The sequence below is a fragment of the Limulus polyphemus genome, unplaced genomic scaffold, assembly GCF_000517525.1.
Source record: "Limulus polyphemus unplaced genomic scaffold, Limulus_polyphemus-2.1.2 Scaffold4467, whole genome shotgun sequence".
Lineage (NCBI taxonomy): Eukaryota > Metazoa > Arthropoda > Merostomata > Xiphosura > Limulidae > Limulus > Limulus polyphemus.
The window spans coordinates 49,597-75,382 of record NW_013670077.1 but is presented as its reverse complement, the minus strand read 5'-3'; the positions used below and the strand labels follow the sequence as shown (position 1 = coordinate 75,382).

At 32.5% G+C, this 25,786-nt stretch overlaps 1 protein-coding gene across 1 annotated transcript; it reads left to right on the top strand.

The window, feature by feature from the left end:
* Nucleotides 1-312: 312 nt before the first annotated feature.
* Nucleotides 313-25,177, top strand: LOC106471198 (dual specificity protein phosphatase 22-like). Its single transcript, XM_013931788.2, has 4 exons — nucleotides 313-985; nucleotides 14,506-14,619; nucleotides 16,500-16,610; nucleotides 25,056-25,177. Exons 1-3 carry the CDS (start codon nucleotides 720-722, stop codon nucleotides 16,537-16,539), a joined length of 420 nt encoding a protein of 139 aa, XP_013787242.1. The 5' UTR covers nucleotides 313-719; the 3' UTR covers nucleotides 16,540-16,610; nucleotides 25,056-25,177.
* The last annotated feature ends 609 nt before the right edge of the window (nucleotides 25,178-25,786 follow it).

Sequence of the window (25,786 nt, the reverse complement as noted above, 5' to 3'; positions counted from 1 at the left end):
CTAAAGTTTCGTGGGAACGAAGTTACGGAAAATTAATTAACGACTGGAGGCGTAACAATATTTGTGTTAAAAAAGAAAACTGTGTATCAATCTTGTTGGCAAATATCATAAAGTGACTATATATCGGCTTTTACTTAATTACTAAGTTCAAAGTACAATTTAACTACTCAGTTAACTCAATTTTAGACCATTTGAAACTCCAATAGGTAACAATAATCGGTCAATTTCTGGTTTTTGTCGAATGCTTAATATATGTATTACCCATTCAAGCCGTCTCCAGGCATTATTAGTCTCAAAATGGGTTCCTCGTCATGGAATATGTGTTATGCTTTTTTGTTTTGTTTTTTTGCTCAACTTTAATTTTAATACTATCTTACGTATAGAAAGAGAACATGAGTAAACACTAATTTCCGGCTGTAGTATGTTGGCGATTAATATTCTAAAGAATTATGACGGTTTTCTAGAATTTTATAATTTGCTGTTATTATCATGTTTCGATGTTCTGCGAAATCTCGCGCCCCCTGTCCAAATGTCATCCCAAGAAAAGAATTTCGTAGCTTAGCTAAGATTTCGCAGCACAATGAGCGAGTCGGAATTGTTGTGTCTCGGTATGTTACGGGTGCAATGTGAATTCTACCATCTTTGGGAAAGTTTATTAACAGCAGGCGATTTAATCAATTAATACAGTTCTTACTCTAAAAGACTTCGCCGTAGGCAACATGTCGTGGAATGAGATCGAACATGGGTTATACTTAGGGAATTTGGATGCTGCACAAGATGAGAGTGTTTTGACACTTTTAAACATCACTCACGTTTTAACTATTAACGTTCTGCCTCTTAAGCAGTTTATCAAATCAGATCTTAAGACTAAGTGTATGTTTATTCCAGCAAATGACACAGCGGACTCGGATCTATTATCTTGGTTTAATGACACGAACTTGTTCATCAAAGAAGGACGAGAAAAAGGAGCCTGTTTTGTGCATTGGTACACACTTGTTTAATGATATTATATATTCATGATAATTTTTTCCAAGCTATTGAGAATATTTATTTCAATGAAACTGAAAGGTTTTCACTGATTTAGTGATTATTTGTTTATAACAAGTATAAGCCAGTAACAATGTATGTATTTTTTATATTCAGAAACTGAGAAAGGCAATGCAACTTGCAAGTTATAAACATTTCATGGGTAGATTTTTAAAAAACAAATTGCATCATTAGTTTTTAGTCAGTATTTTGTATAATTTTTAAATAAAAAGTATACCTAGTATTCATTTCTATATTTTTATATTTGGGCCTTTCACTTTGAAGTCTTTGAAAAGTCAATTTTGTTTTTACATACCTAATTAAATTTAAAGTAAAGACCAGTAAGTGTTATGCAGAATCTGGTAGTATGATCGCACTTTGGTAAAACATAGGCCTAATGTTCGTGTCCATCGTAGAAAAGATAATGGATTTGCAGTTGGGGTTTGGAGGATTTTTAATTACTTTGGCTAATTTTTAGTCATTTACATTTGGTTGATTCCATGTTTTACAAATGCCTGTATTAGCTTACAAATAACCAGTTACTGGTTGAAGCCGTAATTATTTTGCTGTTGACTCCAGCTGCATTGATTTCAGAAAACCTTAAAAAACGTTTATGGTTATTAACCCTTTCATTGCTCCAGTGCAGTGAAAACCCCACCCATGTGCAAAAAAATAATTAATAATAATTTCCATAGTTGATTATTTTCCTGACATTAGTTGGTTAATGGTAATTTCAATTAATTGATAAGTTTATGAGACAATAATTGATGTGTATTCTCATAGGTAATCAATTATATTGACTAATCTATTAAATTGCCCAGCTCTGACCACAACCTTATTATGTATGACAGCTGATAAGTACAAAAAGTTGATAAAGGTATTTACAGAAAAGGGCCATAACTTAATTCTGTAATAGATACTGTTGCAACTTAACTGTGGGGATGAGATTTTTATGTAGGTCAGTTGAGCTCAATGCTAGGCTTAGGTTAATATATAAGGCTAATCAGATTGGCTTATTGGACTTGTGGGTTAAAATTGATTAGAAAATGAAACTTTTTTTAGAATGAGGAATGTTAAATTAGGGCTAGATAGTGCAGAAAATTAGATGTAAAAAAAAAAAAGAGGAATTTATAAAACTTGGAATTACCCAAAATCTTCCAAAACTCCACCTGTCCATCTCTTATCATTACAAAAACGGATGAAAACATTAGTCTTATTGGCCAAAAGTGTACTTCTTCAACACCTGATTTGAAGTTTTATAAATGTGTGCTTATAGTACCTGCTTCATGCATGTTGGATCCATAGACATACGAAACTTGCGATGTGTGTTTCAAGGCAATGTAAGACAACAAGTATTTTGTCATGACTGGTGACAGGGTACAAGGGACAGAAACAAGAACTTATTAGTTCACCCATGTAATATAGTGTTTTTCAAACCTGTTTAATGGACCATACCTATTTAATATAAGGAAAATAAGAGTAAATGAAAATATCACACCAAAAGTTAAGGATTTTATAAATCAAATTTGAGTTGAACCCATAATTGAATATCCCCTCTTGTATAGGATTGCATATGTACTAGATATATGTAAGTGTCAAACTTCTTTCAAGAACTACAAATCATAACTATGATGAAATCTAGCATGATGTTACTCCTTATGCACAGCTTGCTATTGAATGTCTCCTATTGAGTTATTTTGACTAATTCTACATTTTATAGATTCCTACTTTGCAGTTATAGATACAACATTTAAGGTAGAGAAATATTAAGAAATTTCAAGAGCAAGTACTAATATTAAGTAAGAGGGAATCTTCAGTAGCTGCAGCACTTAAATTTTTTTTACGCAGGATTAGAGTAAATAAATCATGAGACCTTTGTTTCCCTTTTTATTAGCTTTATTTTTGTGCATCAGCAATACTAAGCATGGGACTTGCTATACCCGATTTGATTTAATTCCTCATCAGGATCTCTACCAGTTTACCCTTAAATTGAAATTCTTTTGGGCAGGATTAGAATAAATTAATGTATGAGACCTTGGGTGTAGTCAAACACATCAGTCAAAAGGGTTTGACCTCCTGGGTCAAAGACTGAAATTAAATTATGAAATCAGTTAAGAGATGACAGAGCTATGAGCTCAAAGTTTGTACTTTGAAAGAAAAAACACAAAAACTCTGAGCCATTCTATGAGCCACTCATCTGGGACTAAAATATAGAAAATAGACTTATTTGTAAAATGTTCATTCTGTTAAGACCAGTGTTATACAGTATAACACTTGTGACTGTCAAATTTTACATACTGTATATGGTAGTGAATGTTATTCACAGGATAAACATCTGTCTGTGGAACATACTACATAATATATTGAGCTTGCTACATATACACCATGTAGAGTATGTAATGGTGCTAATTGGTAATTGTATATACTACCATTTACGTTACATGTACAGACTCTTACAAGGAACTTAGCTATTTACAATTGTATATGTATGTACACAACCAGAAACTTGCCAATCACAGTTGAATTTTTTAGTCTTTAGTCACTCCTCTATTTATTTGGGAAGTAAGAGTATCTCTTGGCTAATGACTAATTTTTTTGCACAAAACAATTTTAGGCATATTTTTAAAGTAGAATAAATAAACATTAAAAGCATGGTAATACAAAAAACCTTCTTTAATACAGATGTTTCAGAATTTCCTTAAATTCTATCTTCAGCGTTAATATCTGAAAAAAAATTATTTCATAATATTCAAACTCCAAAAAACAATATTAGCATTGAGCAAGCTTTTGTATTCAATCAGAAGTTTAGAAAGTACTGATTTAAATGGTACAATATAATGGAATGTAGGATATAATACACGTTTAATGAATAGTATTGTTAAGAGAATCTATTATAGAGAAAGGCTTAAATATAAGTATAAACACTGTATTTTTAAAATAATGATAAATATCAATTAAAAATACTCAGAATGTGGAATTGATTACATTAATGACAACAGGGAGGAGTGCCAAAATACTATAATTACTATGGAATTTTTTCACCCATGAATATCTATGTAGTTGGCTCACATTTTTTGGATGCATCTATAATGTGGCATTAATTTTTTATGAGTAATTTATTTCCTTTAAACTTGTGTAGATTGTATTGCCCTTTCTCATATGCATCTATAATGTGGCATTAATTTTTTATGAGTAATTTATTTCCTTTAAACTTGTGTAGATTGTATTGCCCTTTCTCATATGCATCTGTAATGTGGCATTAATTTTTTATGAGTAATTTGTTTCCTTTAAACTTATGTAGATTGTATTGCCCTTTCTCATATGCATCTATAATGTGGCATTAATTTTTTATGAGTAATTTATTTCCTTTAAACTTGTGTAGATTGTATTGCCCTTTCTCATATGCATCTATCTCATGGAAGAACTGAACGGGCTATTCAATGATTTATATTCTAGTTAATAAATACACTCATCTACTCATATTTCTATGTTAAGATGTCAGAAGAATGAGTAAAACTTGGTTTGAACAGACATGATTGGACAAGTGAAAATCTGGAGTTCTAAATGATGTTTCAGAAAATTTGGATTTATTTTAAACTATGATATTGTTTATTACTGTTGCTGTGTGAACAAAATGGAACCTGATGTATGATCCTTCTTTGTAGAAGATTTCAGAAATAAAAATTAAACACGAGTCTTGAAGCATTTTTAAAACTTTCTAAAAGAAGACTAGACCAAGAAAAGTTTGGTAAAAGAAAACACCAGTGTTTGCAGGGACTTAGCAAAGAAATCTAAACTGGTACAGTTTAGCAATTTTTGAAAACATAGAAGGTTTCAAACTAAAAATAACACAATTTGTTAAATATTACATAGATATTGTTTAGGATGGATGCAGAATTCATGTTCATTTATTGCAATCTAAGTAAGCCAAAAAAGCTCTAGCCATGCTAGCTGTACTAGTTGCTATGTCTAAGGTGTGTCTTTGAGTACTGAATTTCCATGGTTAACAGTAGAGTGTTAATGTCAATCTGAAATAAGTAAAAGTATTCAAATTTTAATAAAACAAGACTTGAAACTGATGCTTCAGGCAATAATAAAAAACTACCACTTGAAAAACAAACAAAATAGAAGCCAGTTTTAGTGACCTTAACCCTTTCACAATGGTTGGGTCTAACTGTGCATGTCACGGTCTTTTAGTAATTCATTTTCAAAACTTTATTAAATAACTTTATTATTGTTTTATATCAATGAATTTGGCATCAAAACGTTGCTTATATTTCAAATTTTAATATTATGTATGCTTTAATATCTTAATTCAAAAGAAAGTATAAATAAAATAAAGCTAAATATTGATTTGTGTGTGTCACATAGCACCTCCTTATGTCTTTTTGCTAACTTTATATTTTTACACCTACTATATATGTCTACAAGTGGTTAACGAATTAGAAACAAGAATTTTAGATACTGGCAAGGTAAAATATAAATTTAGAACCTCCCACCACCACTCCTCCTACTCCATTCTTTCCAATCCTCTTGTTTAGTTCCACCTATATTCCTTAAGGGTCTGTTTATAACCAATAGAAAGGACAAGTTGTACTTTATGTGATTCTGACAGTTTTTTGTAAAGAGCTTGGAAGAGAAAATAATAATTTCACCAAAACTGTTGAATGGTGGTGACCAAGTTATTGCTCTGAATGGAGGTAAAATTTTGTAACACATATATACTTTATTTATAAACCCAAGCAAGTTACAGATGTTTTGGGTGTACTAGTAGAGTAATGTGATATATTTTTCTTTCTAAAATATATATTTGAAGCCTACAAAAATTGTTTCTTCACCCTCCACTAAAAAAATATACGAGGCTTAGACACTAAAGGAACACGAGGGCAAAATATTTTTCTATTACTATAATTTATTGTAAGTACTAGAAATCGTTGTTTTTATATGTGAATTTCATTTATTGTTCATATTTTAAGAAAAATAATTAAAATTTAATTATTTATGAGTAAATATATATGTAATGTATGGTAGCCGAAATATTGGTGTTGTTTGTAAAATATTAGTAATACAGTTATATTTGTACTTTGTATTTTATTCTTTGAATATTGATAATCCTTTTGGTATGTTTGGAATTTAGTGGCATAGGTGTACAAAGATGTTATTTGAGCACATGTTTATAAAGTCCTCAACCAATAAAAACTCTAACTTCTGTACTATTTATCACACCCATTTAGTTTTGCAAGACTTATAAGTCTAGTCTTCTTTGGAAAACATTCTTATTTTTGCAGCTAAAGTGTAGTTTAGAAGTTCCCTTACAGTTGTGAAATACCTTGAGTTGTTACTGACTGTTTCTTTGAAGTAAGTATTAAACATTGTCTTTTCATTATACATTTGGGATTTTTCTACAGACTGAAGACTCAAGTATATCATTAAATAACTGATAATATATAGTTTTACTGGAAACAAATGTTTGAAATGTATTTAGTAGGTTTTAAAGATTATACCTAAGAAATTTGAGATTTTTGGGATGAAGAATATTATTTTTAATCATAACATGAAAATCACTTCCACTCAAACTAGTAACGAAACAGACTCGATATATTCACAAACAAATTTTTAGTAAAAATACTTTATTAAAAAGTTGATTTTTTATGTAGAAAAGACTTGTAATGTGTACTAAAGGTATATCAAATTTTGTGAAGATGCACATACTGAATTAAAAGTTTTTGTATAAATACTTAACATGTCCAAACGAATACAAATTCATGTATATTATACCAAGCCCATTGCTAAAAGGTTAAAACAGTTAATGAAATGTTTAAGTAAAACATTATTATAATTTAATCAAACATAGTACCACTTCTTTGTTTTTTTTTAAATATAATATTTAAACTAGATCTTTACCATTGTGGTCCCCCTTTAGAATGCTTATGTACCCCTAGGGGTCTGCAGACCAAAAGTTGAGAACCATGGTTCTGTAGAGTATCATCCTTAGTTCTTGCTACTATACTACATTCTCTCCACAACAGATAAACAAAATCTATTTGCAGTACTTTTTATGTTCAAGATTTAGAACGTTTTTGTAGTTTTTGCCCTTTTGAATCGAGGTAAGGCTGGTCAGTGTCTTGTATCTTGACTTTTAGGTTTACAGAAAGCTTTTGTTTCCTAACAAATCACTGAACTAGCAACACCCTGCCATGTATGATTTACACTAAAGTCTATATTTCTAGGCAAAAAGAAAAGAAACATTGTTTGGGTCAAGGGGTGAAATATTATAAAGAGGAAAAAGTTTAATTAATAGTTAATTTTTCTCACTTTTAGTTGATATTTTGTGCAAAAACTGTTTGCTGTAAAGACTTGTGTTACGGGTGTCACTTAATGAGAATTAAATACTTTTTACATCAAATGTACTTAGAAATCAAAGTTTTTTGACTTATGATATCAGGATGAAACTGCAATGTTTTTTGTTTCTCATGTTGAAGGTTACGTTAAAGTAATATTTTGGGTTAGTTGAGAAAACAAAAATTTGATCTATCCCTTGAAATTCAGGGAAATGTGAATAATACTTAAATGACAAGACCAGCACATCAGCACCAGAAGAGGAAAGCTCATTTTGGTGTAGGTACGTACAGAAATTACTGGAGGTAGTAAAATTTGAATTCCATCATTTTTTGAGTGATTTGTTATGGAGTGACCCTTAAATTACTTCACAAGAGAATAAGTGGCTTAGATGCTAGTGTAATTGATGATAAAGCTCAGAAGCTTGTCCAATTACATGGATGATCTAAGGAGGTTGCATTGCAAGGCACTTTTGAGCACATCTCATGCAGATCATGATGACATTTTCATCAACAAGTTTATAGAAGGGCTACCAAGCTAACCCCTGAAATACTACATGTGTTTGAGAGAGATTTTTTCCTTTCACAGAGGTACTTTCAAGTGCAACATGATTTGAAGTATTCATATTAAAGTGCACATTAGAACAGAGTAAAAAATCAGTGGCATTCACAACATCAGCTGCAGTCTCAATTGTTAGACAAGCATTCAGTGTCTTTGACAGCTCCAAGAGTGTAACAACAGCCAGATCTAAAATAGCAGGTGCAGTCATGGTTCTTTATAAGACAGTATGCTTCCCAGTCCAAGTTACTACAAATTGTGCCAGAGTTGAACTCCAAAAGGCACCTAGGGTGCAAGAGAAGTACTCCTGCTTCAACTGTGGCTTACTTAGACACAGTTTGTGGGAATGTCTGTATCATGTTGCCAGACAGGACCATCAGACACAAGTGCCATTGAGACCAACAACACAACAGATGCAGGAAACGCAAAGAAGAACTATAGTTGCAACTATTCAACTGAATTGGATCTGGCTTCCATTATGGTGGCTAGTTTGGGGAACCATAGACTGGCCATTATGTGGTACTTTACTGCAACAGTACATTAACATGAGGTTAAGTTTTCAGTAGTTATTGTTGTTGCCAGACAATAAACTGTGTTGGGTTTCAGGTGCTCTGTAGAAAGCTACCATTTCAATAATTTAGTACAAACTTTCTTCTGATAAATGGCAACAAGCTAGATATGCCTTACCAATGGTATTCCAGTGCATCAAGGATGCAGGATTGAAATATATACCTGGAAAGTAGAGTACATAGATCACAGTGGTCAAGGACTGACCCCAACTTGAGGTTAAGTAAGATGTCTGCAGCTTTTTAAGTTTTGTGTCATATTATTGATGGCTTGTGGCCAATTTCTCAATAATAGTCACACCACTGTCTGAAAAAGCATTCTAGGCCTTGCAGCATGCTTTGGTTAAAGCACTGGTGCTGGCTTTTCTTCATTAAGACTACACAGGTTCTTGATAGTGGAATTGGTATAGGTTTGTTACAGTAACAGGACATTTGGGAGCAAGTACTTGCTTATGTGAGTTATATATTGTCTGCTCATGAATCCCCAAAATAGCTAATGAAGTTTAAAAATTTGAAAGGTATGATTGCATGTTGGATAACAGTGTTGCAAAAGTATAACTTGTTGTATTAACTGCTTTGTCAGCAACATGGAAACACTGAAGGATTATCTTGCCTGTTGGTGAGAACATGTTCATTGAATATCTTGACTGTGGACACTGTACAGCAATCAAAGCCATTGCAGCATACCATACCATCTTCAGTTTGATGGTTTAGTTGAATGAATGGTACAAACTGTCAAGCATATGCCTGCCAAATTTACTAACCCTGATGAAATTGATTGCATTGAGCACACACTGTATGGTATGATTGTTTCAAAGTAACATTTGACTGAGATGTTTTCCAGATATCTTGATGTTCAGAAGAGAAGTACAGCTCCATGTGGATATGATGGAAGGCCCTCTACCCAGTGCAGAGGTGCTGAATTGCTCACAAGAATATGGTGGAATGCTTTCATTCTGCAATATTTTATGTATATGAACTTGAGTGTCAGCAAATTGAAAGAGCTGCCATGTGTCAAGAGGTATTGCGCTAAAACAACAATTGACCCAGATGAGTTAGCTATGGTACAAACCATATCGTGTATGTAACTCATCTCTGACTGACTAGTCAAGAAACACTGACAAGCTTAAACTCTGTGATAGGCCTTTAGAGAACTAGTTACTCCAGTAATCAGAAGCAGATGGGTATGTTGAGATTACTGTATCACCTTATAGAATCTCATCTTTGCTTCTAAAAACTTCCTGAACAAACTCTCAGTCTTGTGCATAAGTCAGTGAGATTTTGTGTTGTGTTATACAAGATTGTGCATGATGGCTTTATTGTTTTGTACCAGTCTTCATAAAATGCAGGATAAAAATAAATAAATCAGGTAAGCAAGATGTGTGCTTGCACTTATGCATACTATGTTCCCATATATAATTACCTGTTTGTGCCTACAACTGTATGTTACTGATTGAATTACTGATCCTCCTGTGGTCAATCACTCTGAACATGATCAAACTTGATCTGTCAATGAAACCATAAGTCTTGTAAACTGCCTGACATGATATTTTCACTCATGGGAAGACTAAAACATACCATTGTGTGGAGAGGAAAACTTCAGTGAAGTGAATTCATGGATGCAAACACTTAATCAACACAAAATCACATCATGGGAAACAATAAATGGGGTATCATTTGAGTATCTGTCTTATCAACCCAGCTAACCAGTGATACTGGTTGACATAATTATTGTATTTCAATATACAGAGAAATACTATTATAGTGTCTGATTCAGTTCCTGACAATATAGGCACTATCTCTGGTTGGAATTTTAAATAAGTATTATATGTATTATAATCTTTACTAATCAGTTCATATTTAAAACATTTAACAACAAACATAATATCAAAATAAAGTCACAACTAAAAATTGCATCAAGTGTTGCCTGCACTCACTTTGTGCCCCTCTTCTTCCTTAGTTGTTCCTCCCCAGCTCTTAGATTAAGGCAACCATCAGATAAATCAATTCCCTCCAATGCTGAAAATCACCGGAGGGCTGTAAGTGCATCAACGACTTCCTTCAATGAAGGTGGGTTCTCTTTCTCCTCGTCCTCTTCTTGTAAGTCCATTTTTTGGATTTTTATTCTTACTCCTTTTATCAACTGATTGTGAGTGAGTTCTTTGTGGGTCAACTCCTCTTTGCTCACTTCAAAAAGTTGCTTAAAAGACTCCGTGCTTAATTGCTCAGGAATTGCAGCACCATCCAACAGATCAATAGTGACATCAGTCGCATCATTTTGGTCGTCATCTACAGCCTGCAACTGGAAGCCTCCATTTTTTTTGAAAGAATTTGTGATGGTGTCTATTTACACCAGTTTCCATGCTTCAGCAATGATGGTGACTGCTGTCAGAAGATCTACCTTATTTTATTTAGTTCTTTAAACGAAAGGTTGGGATCTATATTAATTTTACCTATGATGTGCTGAAACAGTATGGAACGGTAGTGAGCCTTGAGGTTCCAGATGACTCCCATGTCCACTGGCTGCATAACAGATGAATTTGGGGGAAGAATCTCAAGCTTTATGTTTTGCAGGGAAACATCTCCAGGGCGAACTACACAATTTTTTGTAAGTAAACTTATTTTTCTTTTCTTTTTTTTTTGCAAGTTCCTTATCCCATTTGTGAAGCTATGACTCAAATATATTTTCCGTCGTCCATGCATTTAAGGAACTAGCATAAGAGACAGGGACCTTTGTCAGATATTTAGGGAAACAATGTGGATGCTTAGCTTTTCCTATCAGAAACAAATTAATTTTTTCAGATCCTGTCTTATTTGCACAGACAAGGATTGTGATTCAATCCTTAGAAGCTTTCCTCCTTCCACCTATAAACCATGTTCAACATAGCCACAAGAGTCTAGAAGTTTGAAGAAAAGTGCCATTTCATCAGCATTGATAACTTTCTTTTGCATATAAGATTTAAGAATTACTGGCAATTTTTCTGATGCGGTAACATCTGCAGATTTTTTTCTCTCCATATTCAACTTTATAAACAACGTTGTGTCTTGCTTTGCATCGTGTGAACCACCATCGTTTGGCTGAAAACCTTCAATTTGCATAGTTTGGGCTAGATCTACTGCCTTTTGACGAAGTAAAACCCCACTCAGAAGAACTCCTTGTGCCTGCTTTTCTTTGAACCATAGAAAAAGAACTTCTTCATGCTCTGAAAATTTACTTGAATTATTTTGTTTCTCATTGGCATTTCCTTGTCCATTCTGAAACTGACTCTCAATATCACTTTTTTGCCTGCTCACTCCAAACTGCTGAGCAATCTGTTGCCTTGTAACACCTAGCTGCTTGCATGTAGCAATTATGTTCACTTTTTGTGACAGCGTTAAACATTTTCACTTTCTTTCCATGGTCATAGAGTGCACCAATCTGAAATGATAACACATTTTTTCACAACCTTTACACTGCTGTCAAATACTATAAATGTATTGATACAGTAATTTTAATTTGCAGGTTGGACACTATAACTGTCAGTTGGGACACTACATTAATAATAATTGTATATTTAGAAAAACTGGTTCCCTGGGTTTGGGACATTATAAGGGTTGAGACACTAGATCTGGTGACACTAACTGTCTTCCTCTGTAATGTAATTTAGATTTTAGTGTCAATTTTGTATCGTGATTTTGATTTATTGTATATCCATTTTTAAATTTTACTTTGACTAGTTGTTGAAGCGTTTGTGTAATCATTTCACATATTGCATGTGAATTGAGGGAGACAGTTACTGTGTATCATACTCTCTAGTTAACTTTCTAATTTGGCCATTAATGTTTAATTTTAATGTTCTGGTCTGGAAAGACCCTGAGATAATAATCCTTGGTTTTCACAGCTAAAATAACTGTTTATTTCACCCTTCCATAACCAGTTTAGAATATATTTGTAGTAAGATATATTAAGGTAATTTTTCTAAATTTTCTTGTGTGTGTTCTGCACATAAATGATGCCCTTCTAAAACAAATGCCAAAAAGTTATAAACATGTACTGATCCCTTGGCTTAGGTAAAAGTTACAGGTGGTAACAGCTGTCTCATGGAAGCTTGTACCAGTTTGACCCTATGCTTGTATTTTCTCCTTGGGATAGGACAAGCTTACCTCAAGAGGTGATGCAGAAACTTAAATAAGTTAGTATGAGTTAGGAGTATATGTGGAATAGTCATTCATGTAGGTAATCTTAGGATTGGGATAATGCATTCTGACATTGGTTTTACTTAAAAGTGCACTATTGTATTATTCTTGATCCTATTCTTGTCTTGTGCACATATTTTAGAAAACCCGCTCTTTATTCATCATAGCATTCAGTTGTTGTTGTAACAGGTAAGAAACCAGCCTTTTAATAAAGACATAAACACTTATAAAAAGAACAAAAACAAAATGTTGTTTTATATGTTCTTTTGTCATTTTAATACACAGCATAACATTTCCTGAACACTTGGTTTTTTCTCTTGGCCACCAGTGTACCTGAATGCCACTAGGTTTGTTTTGAACCTATTTATTTTCTTTTTCTTGAGCATAAAAGTATTAAAGAGGTTTGACTTGGGTGTTGAAAATTGTTGGAGGTTTTAACATCCTTCCTATGGCAGAATGAAAAGGTTAGAATATATAAGGCTGAAAATTGGAGTTAATTAGTTAATTAGCTCGGTGACTTGTCCATTGAAAAATATATTTTTGTAAAAAAGTGTAACAACTGTTAGACTGATTATAATTTTAATAATGTCTTTCCCCACTTATCCAAAACATTGCACGATCTGACTCTCATTATTTAGAGAGGTCTGGTATTGTGTGAAAAGCCCCATGAGTAGCAGCATATAATTGATGGTAAATTCTCTAATATTACTCTTTTTTTTCTTTCATTACTTTTTTGTTAATTTACAGTTTGGCAAACTGTGCAATAGATGCTATCTTCACACAACTTAAGGTTTTGTCTTTAATATACTTAACATATCACAGATTTGGCATACAGTTAGTAGAACGCATCAACAGTAAGAATTTAATTGTCTTAATACACATCAGTAACCATCTACAAACAAATTTTGTGTACAGTGCTGCTATCTAGTATGAGAAATTTGAATTAGTATTATAAATAGTTTTTCCTGCACTCACTGGACGACCATTTGAGCGCATTTTGGGTAATTGATATGTTCAATTCTAGTTTACAAGAATGTTCTGGCAACTTTAAATTTCTTTGTATTGTTGTATTCTTAGATATAAAACAGATGCTGTCCATTCTACTGTTTGAGTTGTAGTATTTGAAGTCCATGTGAAGCATAATACAAATGATTCAGTAAAAAAGGATAAGAATAAAAGTAGTATTAGGAAGAATGATCAGTAAAAAGCCGTAACAAAGATTGGTGCTTTTTAGTTATATTTTTATAAAATGTGTATAACATCAATGCTTTTGAGAATTAATAACCACATAAAAAATATTGCAAGAAATGCTTTAGTAAAGCTATAACATGTCTAGCATGTAAACTAGTAAAACTTGTGTGATGCTATAAAAGGCATAAAATTGAACAGTAGGTCCAATTATATAAGATAGTCTGAGAGTGGTAATAAAAATGAAATAATGAATTTTAAGTGTGTTTTGTGCACTTAATAAAAAAGATTTTGAACATACTAACTTGACAGGGTCACTCACAATTGCTAGGTAACTGTGCTGAAGTTTCAGCATGAGAAGGTTTCTTGACTTAGTGACAACAGAGTAATTAAATTATACTTGAAAGTGGTTATCAAGAGCAGTATGTGTGACAGTCACAATACTAGACATTCCTAAAATTCCATGTGCTGTCTAGCTACTTGATTGATTAAATATTGTTTCCTTGTTTTTATCATTGTACTTCTAATTTAACACAGCTTTCATTAGATTAAGGTTATTTCGTGAATGGGTTACTAGGATATTTTATGCATTGCTTAGTTTCTGTTTTTAGAGTAAATTATGCTAGTCATAAAATATGAATGATATTTTTAGCTTTATGGGAATATCCAGAAGTGCAACTGTTGTAATAGCTTATCTGATGAATCAATACCAACTTTGTTATGAAGAGGCTTATCATATGGTGAAGGAGAAGAGAAACTGTATAATGTAAGTAAATGTTTAATTCAGTCAAGAAAATGTGTTTTCACTGTTGTGTTCATACAATTAAATGTGAATAATTAATATATCTAAGTGAGAGAATAAGTATGATAAAGTATATTTATTTAAATTTTGTTTTATTGAAAGGTATATTGCATGTCAAAGCTTGACATAAATGTATATTTTCCTGATTATAAGGAATAATTTCTTAATAACTACTTCATAGAGTTTGCCTGGAGACTTCAGTGAGAGTATGAATCATTGTATACTGTATGTTTGTAACATGTTTAAATTGAAAGGTATATTGCATGTCAAAGCTTGACATAAATGTATATTTTCCTGATTATAAGGAATAATTTCTTAATAACTACTTCATAGAGTTTGCCTGGAGACTCTTCGGTGAGAGTATGAATCATTGTATACTGTATGTTTGTAACATGTTTAAATTTCAAAACAAATTATTTGTTATTTACAGTTACAAAACACCTGGACGATATTCTCTGATCACTCTCACAGTCTTTTGTCTTCTTATTTTTACTTCTTTAAACTCACAACCTACCTATCACAGCCGTCATGTTATACATTTATAACAATCAGGATAACTAAAATTCCCAACAAGACAATAAATTCTTACAGAGTATATGTCTTAGGATAAAGAATCAAAATGAACATTGGCAAGTTTTATAGTATAATTAATAAAGAAACACTGTAGAAATGATGTCATGAAAGTGAATTACAGCTGTAATATTGACCATTGTTCAACGTCTGTCGACAAGAATGAAACTCACCACATTTTGGAGCCAGAGATCATGTCTGACCAGATTTATGGAACCACATGTGCAGATTATCTGGCAGGATTCCTTTCATTCTAGGTCCATGGAGGTAGAAGTATAAGGTTTAAACATCAAATACCTTAAAATTTTCATTAAGTCACTGTCAAAATATTATACACATACATAACATTAACATATCTGTTACATAAATATATTTCCAACAGAAATTCTAACTGATGAGCATTATTACACTGCTATTCTGTAGTCAGTTTAGTAACAGAGCTTGTGGTTGTAAAAAACATGGGTCACACGTCAATGGCCATGTCACTGTGTTTGTTGAATTGCATTCCAAATTTTATTGAACTACTATTTTATGAATTTTCATCAATGAGTTGGTATCAAATTGTAGATTATAATTCAGACTTTAGTTTTATACATTAGTCAATTTCTTAATTTAAAAGTAAATATTAAAAAAACACATTGAAATATAAATTTTTGTGTGTCACGTGATATGTTGGATGTGACATTAGTTCAACTTGTATGTTTATGATGTCCAATACCTTAGGGCTAATCGTTGGAGATTTGCCTGTACTGCCAATTACACCAAATTTATTTAATTGAGGATTGCAGTGATGAGTGGAGCTAACAAGTTGCTAACTCGAGGTAGTTTATGGTTAGACTAAAGAAATAGATTCTGAGACTAACATTGAACAAAATACATCAAGTTTATTAGATCTTGACACACAGTATACACCTTTAATATCAACAATTAAGCAAGTACTAAACTGTTAGTTTCTTAACAATTATAACTTTCACTTTTCAGTTAAGCACTACTAACCAAAACACAGAATATTTCTCCCTGTTATAATCATTAACTTCCTTTATTAAACTACATTAATTGAATAAGGGAGATAGCAATTTTATACTTACAACAAGGTTGGATTGGTATATATCTGGAGGTTAGAGATCTTCTTATTCATATTGACTTGGAGAGTTCTTGCTTGGAACTATTATCAGCTCTTTGGAGAACCTCAATTCTTCCTGAGAACTTGATATTTAGCTCCAGACATGAGTTTTTATACTGTATTTTTTGTATTTTCTTGATTTTCCAAATAGTATTCCTAACTACCTGCAAGTAGTTCTAACACCTTATTGATCAATCTGTGCAACTTCCCAGGTTAATCCAGAACAAGAACCAAAACCCTCAAGTAATTGGTTACTGTGATGGTAAGTGCTCTGGTTACCTTTTTACTTGTACTACTACACTGATCTGGAGTAACAGATCTTACATCAAACCACCAATTTGAGATGCTATCATAAACGTTTTAGTAGCTTCTACAGTGCTACTAACTTGGCGTCAGTAACTTATCACTGTCAACTCGTGGCTAGCATTTTTCTCAGTGTCCTTGCTGTAGCTTCATTTTTTATAACTCATGATTCTCAATGCTAACTAACCAGCTAACTAGGCTTTGCCTAGTTCTTGACTTAATTTCGTAATACAGGTGACCTTACTTACACCATTTCTACATGTATGTGTATCACACTCAGAATACTTAAATCTCTATAGTTTCTTTCTTAACTCTTGAACATTAAAAACACTGAAGCAATTGTAAAATTCCCTCAAAAATATCCAATTGCTTTAATTTTATGGGGTAACACTACTCACTGGAATGAAAAAAAATACAATAAAAACTGTAAGTTGGGCTTTAATATGCTAATAACTGCATTGTTGTATTTCTTTAATGATGTAATTATTAAGTTTTGAAATAGGAAAGATAATTTTGGACCATCCTGTATATATAAAATTGGAAGGCAAACCTATTTTGAAAATAACAAAACTTGATAGCTTTTGTTCCATGTTGTTTTAATATTATTGCTATACCAAATTTCCTTTGTAACCAATGTTTTCAAAACATCAACCCTGAAACCTAGAATTCCTGATAGGATCTGACTCAAACTAGGATTGAAATTATTATTATGAACACAGACTAACTAGTTTTGTTTTAAATAATTATTTGATACTCTCCTTTACATGCTAGTTTCATTTGTTAATATAAATTCAACTTAACCTTAGAGAAAAATAAACATTACTTGAGTTACAAAACTTCTATATTTTTTGTCAAGAACTTTAATATCAGTTAATAATCATTCATAGCTGTATTCAAGTTATAAAATACAGTCATCATCACCAAGTGTACAAGGTATAATTTTCCATCCATGTATCTCTTTCATCAACTGCTCTCTTTACCTGTCCATAAGTCCTTCCTTGTTGGACATCACTTAGCATCATCATCCTTTTCCTTCCTTTGATCTTTTATTCAAGGAATCTTTCCTTAATAACCTCCTTCATCAGGCCATCCCTTCTCAATACATGCCCAATGAAGATTTTCTTCCTCTTCATGATTGATGGAACAAGTCCACATATTTCTCCCATCTGATCTGGAACCTCTTTATTTGTCTGTCTTTCATTCCAACTTATTTTCATGACTCTTCACCAAATCTACATTTCAAAACCTTCCAGTCTCTGTGTTTTCCTTATGCATTGCCCACATCATGCATGCATATGTTGTCACACTGTAGACATAACTCTGTTATTCTTTTCTTCAGTTTCTTCTCAAAGTGTTTAGATTGTAGTTTTTTCTTTTGGTAGGCTTCTTTAGCCATTCCAATTTTGGTTCCAATTTCTTTAGAACACTGACCATCTGAGAAGGCCACCAAAGTAATGAAACTCTCTCACCTCTTCTAACTTTTTACCTTTGGCAGTAATGTTTAGTTTTCTATCTTCTTTCCATTACACCATCATCACTTTAGTGTTTGACGTGTTTATTTTTCATTGTAAAATCTTTTGCTGCTTCATTTAATTTTGTAACTAAAGTTACAAAACATTTTGTGTGTTAGCTAGCACTTCCTTGTCATCTCAGAGATCTGCAAGATCTTTCTCTTTGTCCTCTAGTCATTATTTCTTCAGTTAAGTTTTCTCATGCTTCTTTTGTCATTGCCTATATGTATGCATTGAAAAGTGTTGATAATAGTATATACCCTTAACTGACCCCTCTTCCAATTATTGCATCATCTCATTCACCTTTAGATGTTCTAAATGTTGTTTTCTGACTAGTGTAAGAAGCCGCAATCAGTCTTCTTCTTTCTTTCCAGGCCATTTTAGTCATTCTGAGTACATTTAACTAGATATTCCAAGTTACTCTATTAAATGCTTTCTCGAGATTAAAGAAACAGATAAATGCTTCTTAGCTAAATTCCAAACTCCTTTCACAAATAGTTCTCTTTACTGCAATCACTTCTCTTGTTCCACATCCTTTCTGAAGACCAAATTGATCCTTTGCAATGTAGATGCTTTGTTTTCTATCCTTGACTGGATATATTTCAACATGTGTAGTATCAGGTTAGTTGTTCTGAAATCAAAGAGGTCAGTTGCAATTAGTTTCTTTGGGATTGGTATCATTACTGATTTCATAAAGTCTGCTGGCCATTCACCATTCTCATACATATTTTGGCAGAGTGGGCAAATCATTTATTGTTTTTTCTTCTAATAGTTTTATCATTTCTGTAGGGATTCCATTGATTCCTTCTGCCTTCATACTTTTTATTGCTGCAATGATTTCACATTGAAGAGTAGCAGAGCCCTTGTCTTCTTTCCTCTTCTATTTCAAGTCTATTTGACTTTCCTTCCTTACCATAAAGCTTTTCAATGTACTCTTTTCACTTTTCTTTGACTTTTCTGCTTCCTCTGATCATGTGGTACCACTTACATAGTTATTCATTTTCTTGGGAGTTGTTTTAATTCTTTGTACAGTGAATCCAATCCTCCTTGTCTGTTCTGTTCCTCTAATTGTACCACCAAGTTTCTCTTCTCAGTTCATTGTTCCTTTTCCTGTATTCTTTTTTTTTCCTACCATGTTGACATTCTTCCAGTTTTCTTTTCACCTCAATGTTTTTTATTTCTTCTGTTATCCAAAGTCCCTTATGTTGCCTACTTGTTTTTGTTGCATTCTTCGTTGTTTTTTTTTCAGTCTGTGTCTTAAATGTTACTCCTGTAATTTTTGGGAGTCATGTAGTTTCTTCCAGGTATATCATCTCCTCTTTTCATACTAGAACCAGGTGTTTGCTGTGCAGAGTTTTCTCAGTCTGCAGAATTCAACCAGTTTTTAACATCTTTTACTTTTAGTTAGAAAATCATAATCACCAATCTCTTTACCATCTCTCTTCTCCCATGGCTGCATTTCAATCACCCATAATGACTACATAATCATTTCTATTTTATGCATCAATCATCTTATCCATCTGTTCCTAAGCTATATCCATTTCCCTTTATCATGGTCAGATGTTGGCATATAGACCTGAATGATCACTATGTCCACTGGTTTGATAAGTAACAGTCTATTATGTCTTCTAACTATATTGATAACACACATTAGTGTCTTCTCATCAAGCAGTATTACTATTCCTCTCTGTCCTACAGCATAGATAACTCTTACACCATCACTATTGAAATCTCCTTTACTCATTTATTGTATTTCACAGGGTCCTAAAATGTTCAGCAGGGCATACAGTAGTTCTTTCTTCATTTTTTTCTAATTTTCACACCCTCAACAGTGTTTTAAAATTCCATGTTCTAATCTTGATTACATTTCCTTTCTCTTTGCTCCTGTAAAACTTGTTATAAATTTCACACATTTCAATAGTCCAAGAAAATGGTATGAAAGGTAGGACCAATAATTTGATTACTATGGATAAAACTACATTGCTAAAGAAATTACAGTATAAGTGGAACTTGGTGTCTCATTTAATATGAGCCAAAAGATACGAGTTTTAATAATTTAAATGAGAAGAAGCTTAAAAGTTTGTGTACATGCACATACATATATATATATATCAAGAGATTACTTTCACACATCATACTCACGATAAAAGCTGTGTGCTGTGGGTAAAGAGGCTTTAAAATGAATTAACTTTTTGTCTTAATTGTGCTTATTGTTGGATTATTAGGTAACCTGTGTACTATAACTAGTAATGATTTGGCTAAGGTGTAAAACATTTGGGTCAGTTTCTTTCAGCCACTTTAACATACACAAAAACTGTCATTAAAATGTGTGTGGTATTTGTAATTTATTTTACAAAATAAATGTTAGCATAAGCATTTTATTTGATTTTCAAAGTAAATGCTCAAATCTGTTCAGTGAAGTGAAACTTATAGATACTATTAAATGGTTAATAAATAAGTTTTGCTTTGAAAGGGACTTGGCATAGATAGCCTTATGGTTAGTGTTTCAGAATACCAATCATATTGTCCAGAGTTTCAGACATGATGCTACTTAATATGCTCTGTACTTTCATCCTGTGGGCAAATTATAAAATTGACAATAAATCCCATTATTTGGTTCAAAGAGGCAAATAGATCTCTTATGGTGAAGGATGCTGCTAGCTCTGATTGATAGTTCAAAATTAATGGTCTCATCCTGGCTGTTCAACCCACATATACATAAGTTGCTGTCCTGATTGGAACTTGTAATTCCAATGTCTCTATGGCTTTTGTAAAAAATCCATTACCAACAGATCTATATAAAAATACATGATGAAAACATCTAGTAAAATAAATAGACCTTAAGTTAGTATAAATAGATAATATAAAAACATTTGGAAAATAAAAATGCTTATACCTAAAAAAATGTGTAAGTCAAAAATAGTAACTAAAAAGAAATTTTAATGGGTTAGAATAATATCAGTACCAAGAATGAGGTGAAGTGTCCTGGCTGCTGTTCTCAGTTGTCTTCACAGTTTTCCAAGAAGTACAGGTTACTAGGTTGGTTGGCCCCTATCTGAACAGGAGTATATTAATCACCATTCTTTTCCAGAGATAAAATCACACACACTCATGATTTCTAAGTTTTTTTGTCCAACATCTTTTCAACATTTCTTTATCTACATGTGAACTGGTAAATTATAGTTTGCTTGGAATAAAGTAAACAAAGTTAGTTTGGTATCAATGGCTTGAGATTTAGAGCTTTTTCAGACAATAGTTCTTGAAACATACTAAATGATAGTCATCTTATGCTACTCTCATAATAATCTCTTTGTGCCCCCTTTATCACTTATTGTCAAGCAATTATGAGTACAAAGTCTGTAGAAAAGGGGTTTACTTTTGGGGAATGCCAGTTATTACCTGAAAGTTGAAAGTTACTTCTATTGACTATGCCCGCATCAATGTCCTTTTAGTGTTCAAGTGATCCACTGTCAAATGTAGCCACATAATAGCAAGTTAGCAGAAGAAAATGACCATATATTGTTGCATTCTTGGCTGCCTGCAAACAGCTGTGTGTGTGAATAAAATTTTCTATGCTACATCTTTTATGGTGTTGCTTTTTTGTGTTCTCTGCCAGAATCTGTTCTCTAGGAACAATTTTGGCTAAAATGGACTAATGACTACTCTGTATTTAGTGTTTATTCAGCAGAGTTTAGCTTTATAAAACTATTTGCACTTGAATTGTACTATTACATTAGAATTGGTGAAGAAACTGTGAAAAACAGGAACATTAACCCTAATGTCCTTAAGATACTAAAAACTTATCTTACTCTGTTTGTCCACTTCACTAAGTTCTTTCTCTCCCTTTTATTGGTTTTGTCAGTGGGTGCAGCAACCATGTTGATGTAATGTGGTATCAAAATTACAGTAATGCTTATTAAGACCCAAAAATGAGTGAAATATGCCATTGTATTTCAGGAAAAAAATAATCTTGAATTGCTCTATAATTGTGAAACTTAACTATTCCTTTTTCAAACAACATAACCTAGAGAATTTCAGCCATACCTGAAATAACAGTTTAGTCTTTCAGAGCTGTTCTTATACTCCAGCATCAAGAAAAAACATAGTAAAGATTTATTATATTTTTCAAGAATTCATTCATTCCTCCTGCAGTCATAGGTGCCAGCTTCCACTATTACTGATGCAAATTAATTCCACAAGCCAATCATTCTGTTAGAAAAAATAAAACTTAAATGTAGTCTAGTGTCCATTTTCAAAATCTTAAGCTTGTGTCCTCTCATCCTGTCATTTTCAAAATTTAGCACAAAGAAGTAAGAGGTTTTTATCCTATGAATATCCTGAATAATCACTTTTTACCCTTCTTTTTTAGAGAAAATAAGCAGATATCTTAACCCATAGTTTTAGGAGCAAAGATGATGCTGTTTGATTAATATTTAATTCAGGAAGCACCTTGTGTATCAACAAGTTCTCCTTTGTGTGGAGCATTTCCTTACTAACTTACTTCAAAAGCTTTCTACACTCCAAAAATTAGTAAACAGATTGAAACAAAGAAATAGTTTATTGCATTCTACCATTCAGTGGAACTAAAGAAAAAAATTAAAGCAATTTCGACTAATAAAAGTTAACCACAAATTAAGTTTCGAAATGTTTTTAAACTAATATTTCATTTAAGTAATTATTTTAGATTTAAAGACAGGATTCCTATAACACATTGCTCTTATTTCATCTATAAATTTACATGCCCAAGGTGTAACTGTGGCTATGTGGGCTCTACAATTTGTTGTTTTAGCTCATGAAATAAAGAGTGTGCACAAAATACAGTATATAATCAGTCAGCCATACTTCGCCATTCCTTACAAAACTGTGAAATCAATATTACATCAAATCACTTCAACATTTTGGGGAGTGTGGCTAGTAAGGAAGACTAGCTACCTTATAATTTTCAGGCCAACCATTTATCACCTTTTTGAAAACAGAAGTAACATTGTCTATTCACTAACCAAAACTGTAAGAAAGTCATGCATATCCGATATTTGACTTCTTTTAAAACACTTTTTTGGCTAAATCTAAGGTAATGTGTTTGTTACATGAGTGTGAATAAATTTGTCATGAAGTGCAAAGAACAACTTGAAACACCTTACCAAAATTATATATTGGTTTTATTTTGGTATATGTGATTATTATTAATATTAGTATCTTTTACTCAATACAAAACATATACATGTGAAATATCACAAAATTAAAGGTAAAACTTGTAACTTGGTCAAATGGAAAAACAATGTTACATCACTTTCATAAAAAAGAAGCATCTGTGATCTATTGGTTTGAGAAGAATGTGAAGAAGATTTGCTTTTACTGTTAAAATGATGTGCTGGGTGTCAGCACAGGTGTTAAGCTCTGAAATGAAAAATGTGATAAAAACAACCATTAGAAAGAATGTAATTAGCTGTAAGTTTGTATGTTGTGATTACTTTGAACTAGGTGATGTAGCCTGTTGCTCTGGAGCACATCTGGTGAACTGCTTGTAATTTTGTCTTGGTGGTCTCTTCCAGAGAGTGTTGAATTTCTTCTGGCATGATTGTAGAGTTGACATCCCTGAAAAAATAGAGAAAAGATTAGTTGAACTCTGGGGGATTGTGTAAATTACATTCAGATAGGTGTTCCATGGGTTTCACAAGTATGAGAGGTCAGTTTGGGTTGAGGGTTGGAGAAAAATTCCATCTCATCAAAGGATTTGGGTAGATGGACACTCCTGGGTTAAATCTGTAGATAAATGCGACAATTTGGTGCCGGGGGGTGGCTGGAGGTAATCCTGAGCAAAGAACTAGCCAGCTCAGGAAACATCTTGACTGGAAAAAAAAACGTCTATCTTGCTTGGCTGCTAAACTCAGAGTTGAATGCACAATCACTGATGTCCATTATAAACAACAGTTTATAAGTAGCTGCTGTTACCTGTGATATCTTAGACATAACAGTGTCTTATCAGTTTCTCTCTGTTAGATGTATTTGAGATGCATAATATTTTAATTTGTCCTTTGAAAACTACAGTATTTCAACAATTAAGTTTAACCATTATGTTTTATTCTGTTGTTAAAACCATCAAGAGACTATTATGTCTTATTCTTTTACAATTTGTGCAAAGAAAGAGTAATGAGGATAATTGCATTTCATAAGTGTGTTCTTATATGACCTTTGAACTTTTTCCTCCATCATCATTCTGATGTCCAAGATTACATCTTGTTGACTGTTGTCATAATTTCCATTGTAACAAGCCTTGTGAAGAATGGCAAGATGATTTTTAGACCATGTATCTTAACCAGCTTTCCATAGACACTATGCAGTATGGGACCTCAGTTTTTATGATCGTATAACAATATCTTCTTCGTATTTTTCCCATACAGTGTAGGAATTTTACCTCTCATAGTTTGTCTAGTTATATTCCTTTGATAGTAATTAGAGTTCACATTTAGTTTACTATGCACTTTGTAAAGTTTGAGTTTCACATTTTATGAGAAACCCTAAGCAACTACAAAACCTAACAAATGTTTTTCCTTTTATTGCTTGTACTATGTTGGAAAGCCCTTATCACTTTGCAGTTCAGTAACAAATCACATATTTCATTTGTTTTAGTACACCTTGGCCTCACTCATCGTTTAAAAAGCTTGTATTTCTTTTCAGGAATTTGTTATGAATCAAAAATGAGTGCTAAATATGTTACTGGTGGTGCCACAGCTCACATCTGTGAGAATATGCTACTGTATTAGCATAAATTATATGCAAGTCATTCTTATGAAGTGCAATCAATCCTCCATATCTATTGTGATCAGTCCCAATTTATAATTATTTTCTTTCCTTCATATTGCAAGTTAATCAATTATTTATTATTTGGATAGGCCTAATAATGGATTTCGGGCACAACTGAAACTGTATGAAAATATGAAATGGAAAATTGACTCTTCAAACATACAGTATAAACTATTTTATTGGAATTGCCATGGCCAGGAACTAGACAAAGGTAAGTTACAACTGTTACTCACAAAACTTGATTTTATAATATAACATTTAAGAAACAGCAAGGGGCTTGTTCATCCATTGCAAATGTCCCATCCATTCAGAAAAAAATTCAAATTCAGATCTGTTCATCTAAATATTTATCAAGCCTTCTCTTAAGCTCTCTTAATTTACTGTATCTATGACATCTGACAGCAATCCTTTCCAAAGGCCAATCACCATGTTAGAAAAGTAAAACTGTATGAGCTGAAGATGACTATTGTCCTGTCAGAATTGATACTTGTGTCACTTTATTTTACCATTGGCATCATTAAATATAAAAAAAAGATGGTGCATCAGTACTGTCAATTCCCTTAATATATTGCCATTAACAAGTCATTATGTTTAACTCTTTCAACATGGGCTCAGTTCCTGGGGCTGACTTCATAACCATTTTGTGCTTGTTATAGTTTTCATGCTATAACTTTTAAATTAGTAAGCAAATGTTAACAAAATTTGGCAGGTTATCAGTAAACATTAAAATGTTTTCATGCACAAAATATCAATATCAAGTCTTTTGTAAAGCAGAGTTTTCTCGTGCCTTTTTTTCTTTTCACATGTTACCTATCTATCA

What these genes read in the sequence shown, in the direction of transcription:
- LOC106471198 (XM_013931788.2), top strand. Translation starts at nt 720, where the DNA reads ATGTCGTGGAATGAGATCGAACATGGGTTATACTTAGGGAATTTGGAT. An exon ending in GGAGCCTGTTTTGTGCATTG is followed by an intron (nt 986 to 14,505) that starts GTACACACTTGT and finishes TGATATTTTTAG; the next exon opens with CTTTATGGGAATATCCAGAA. An exon ending in GAGAAGAGAAACTGTATAAT is followed by an intron (nt 14,620 to 16,499) that starts GTAAGTAAATGT and finishes TTTTCCAAATAG; the next exon opens with TATTCCTAACTACCTGCAAG.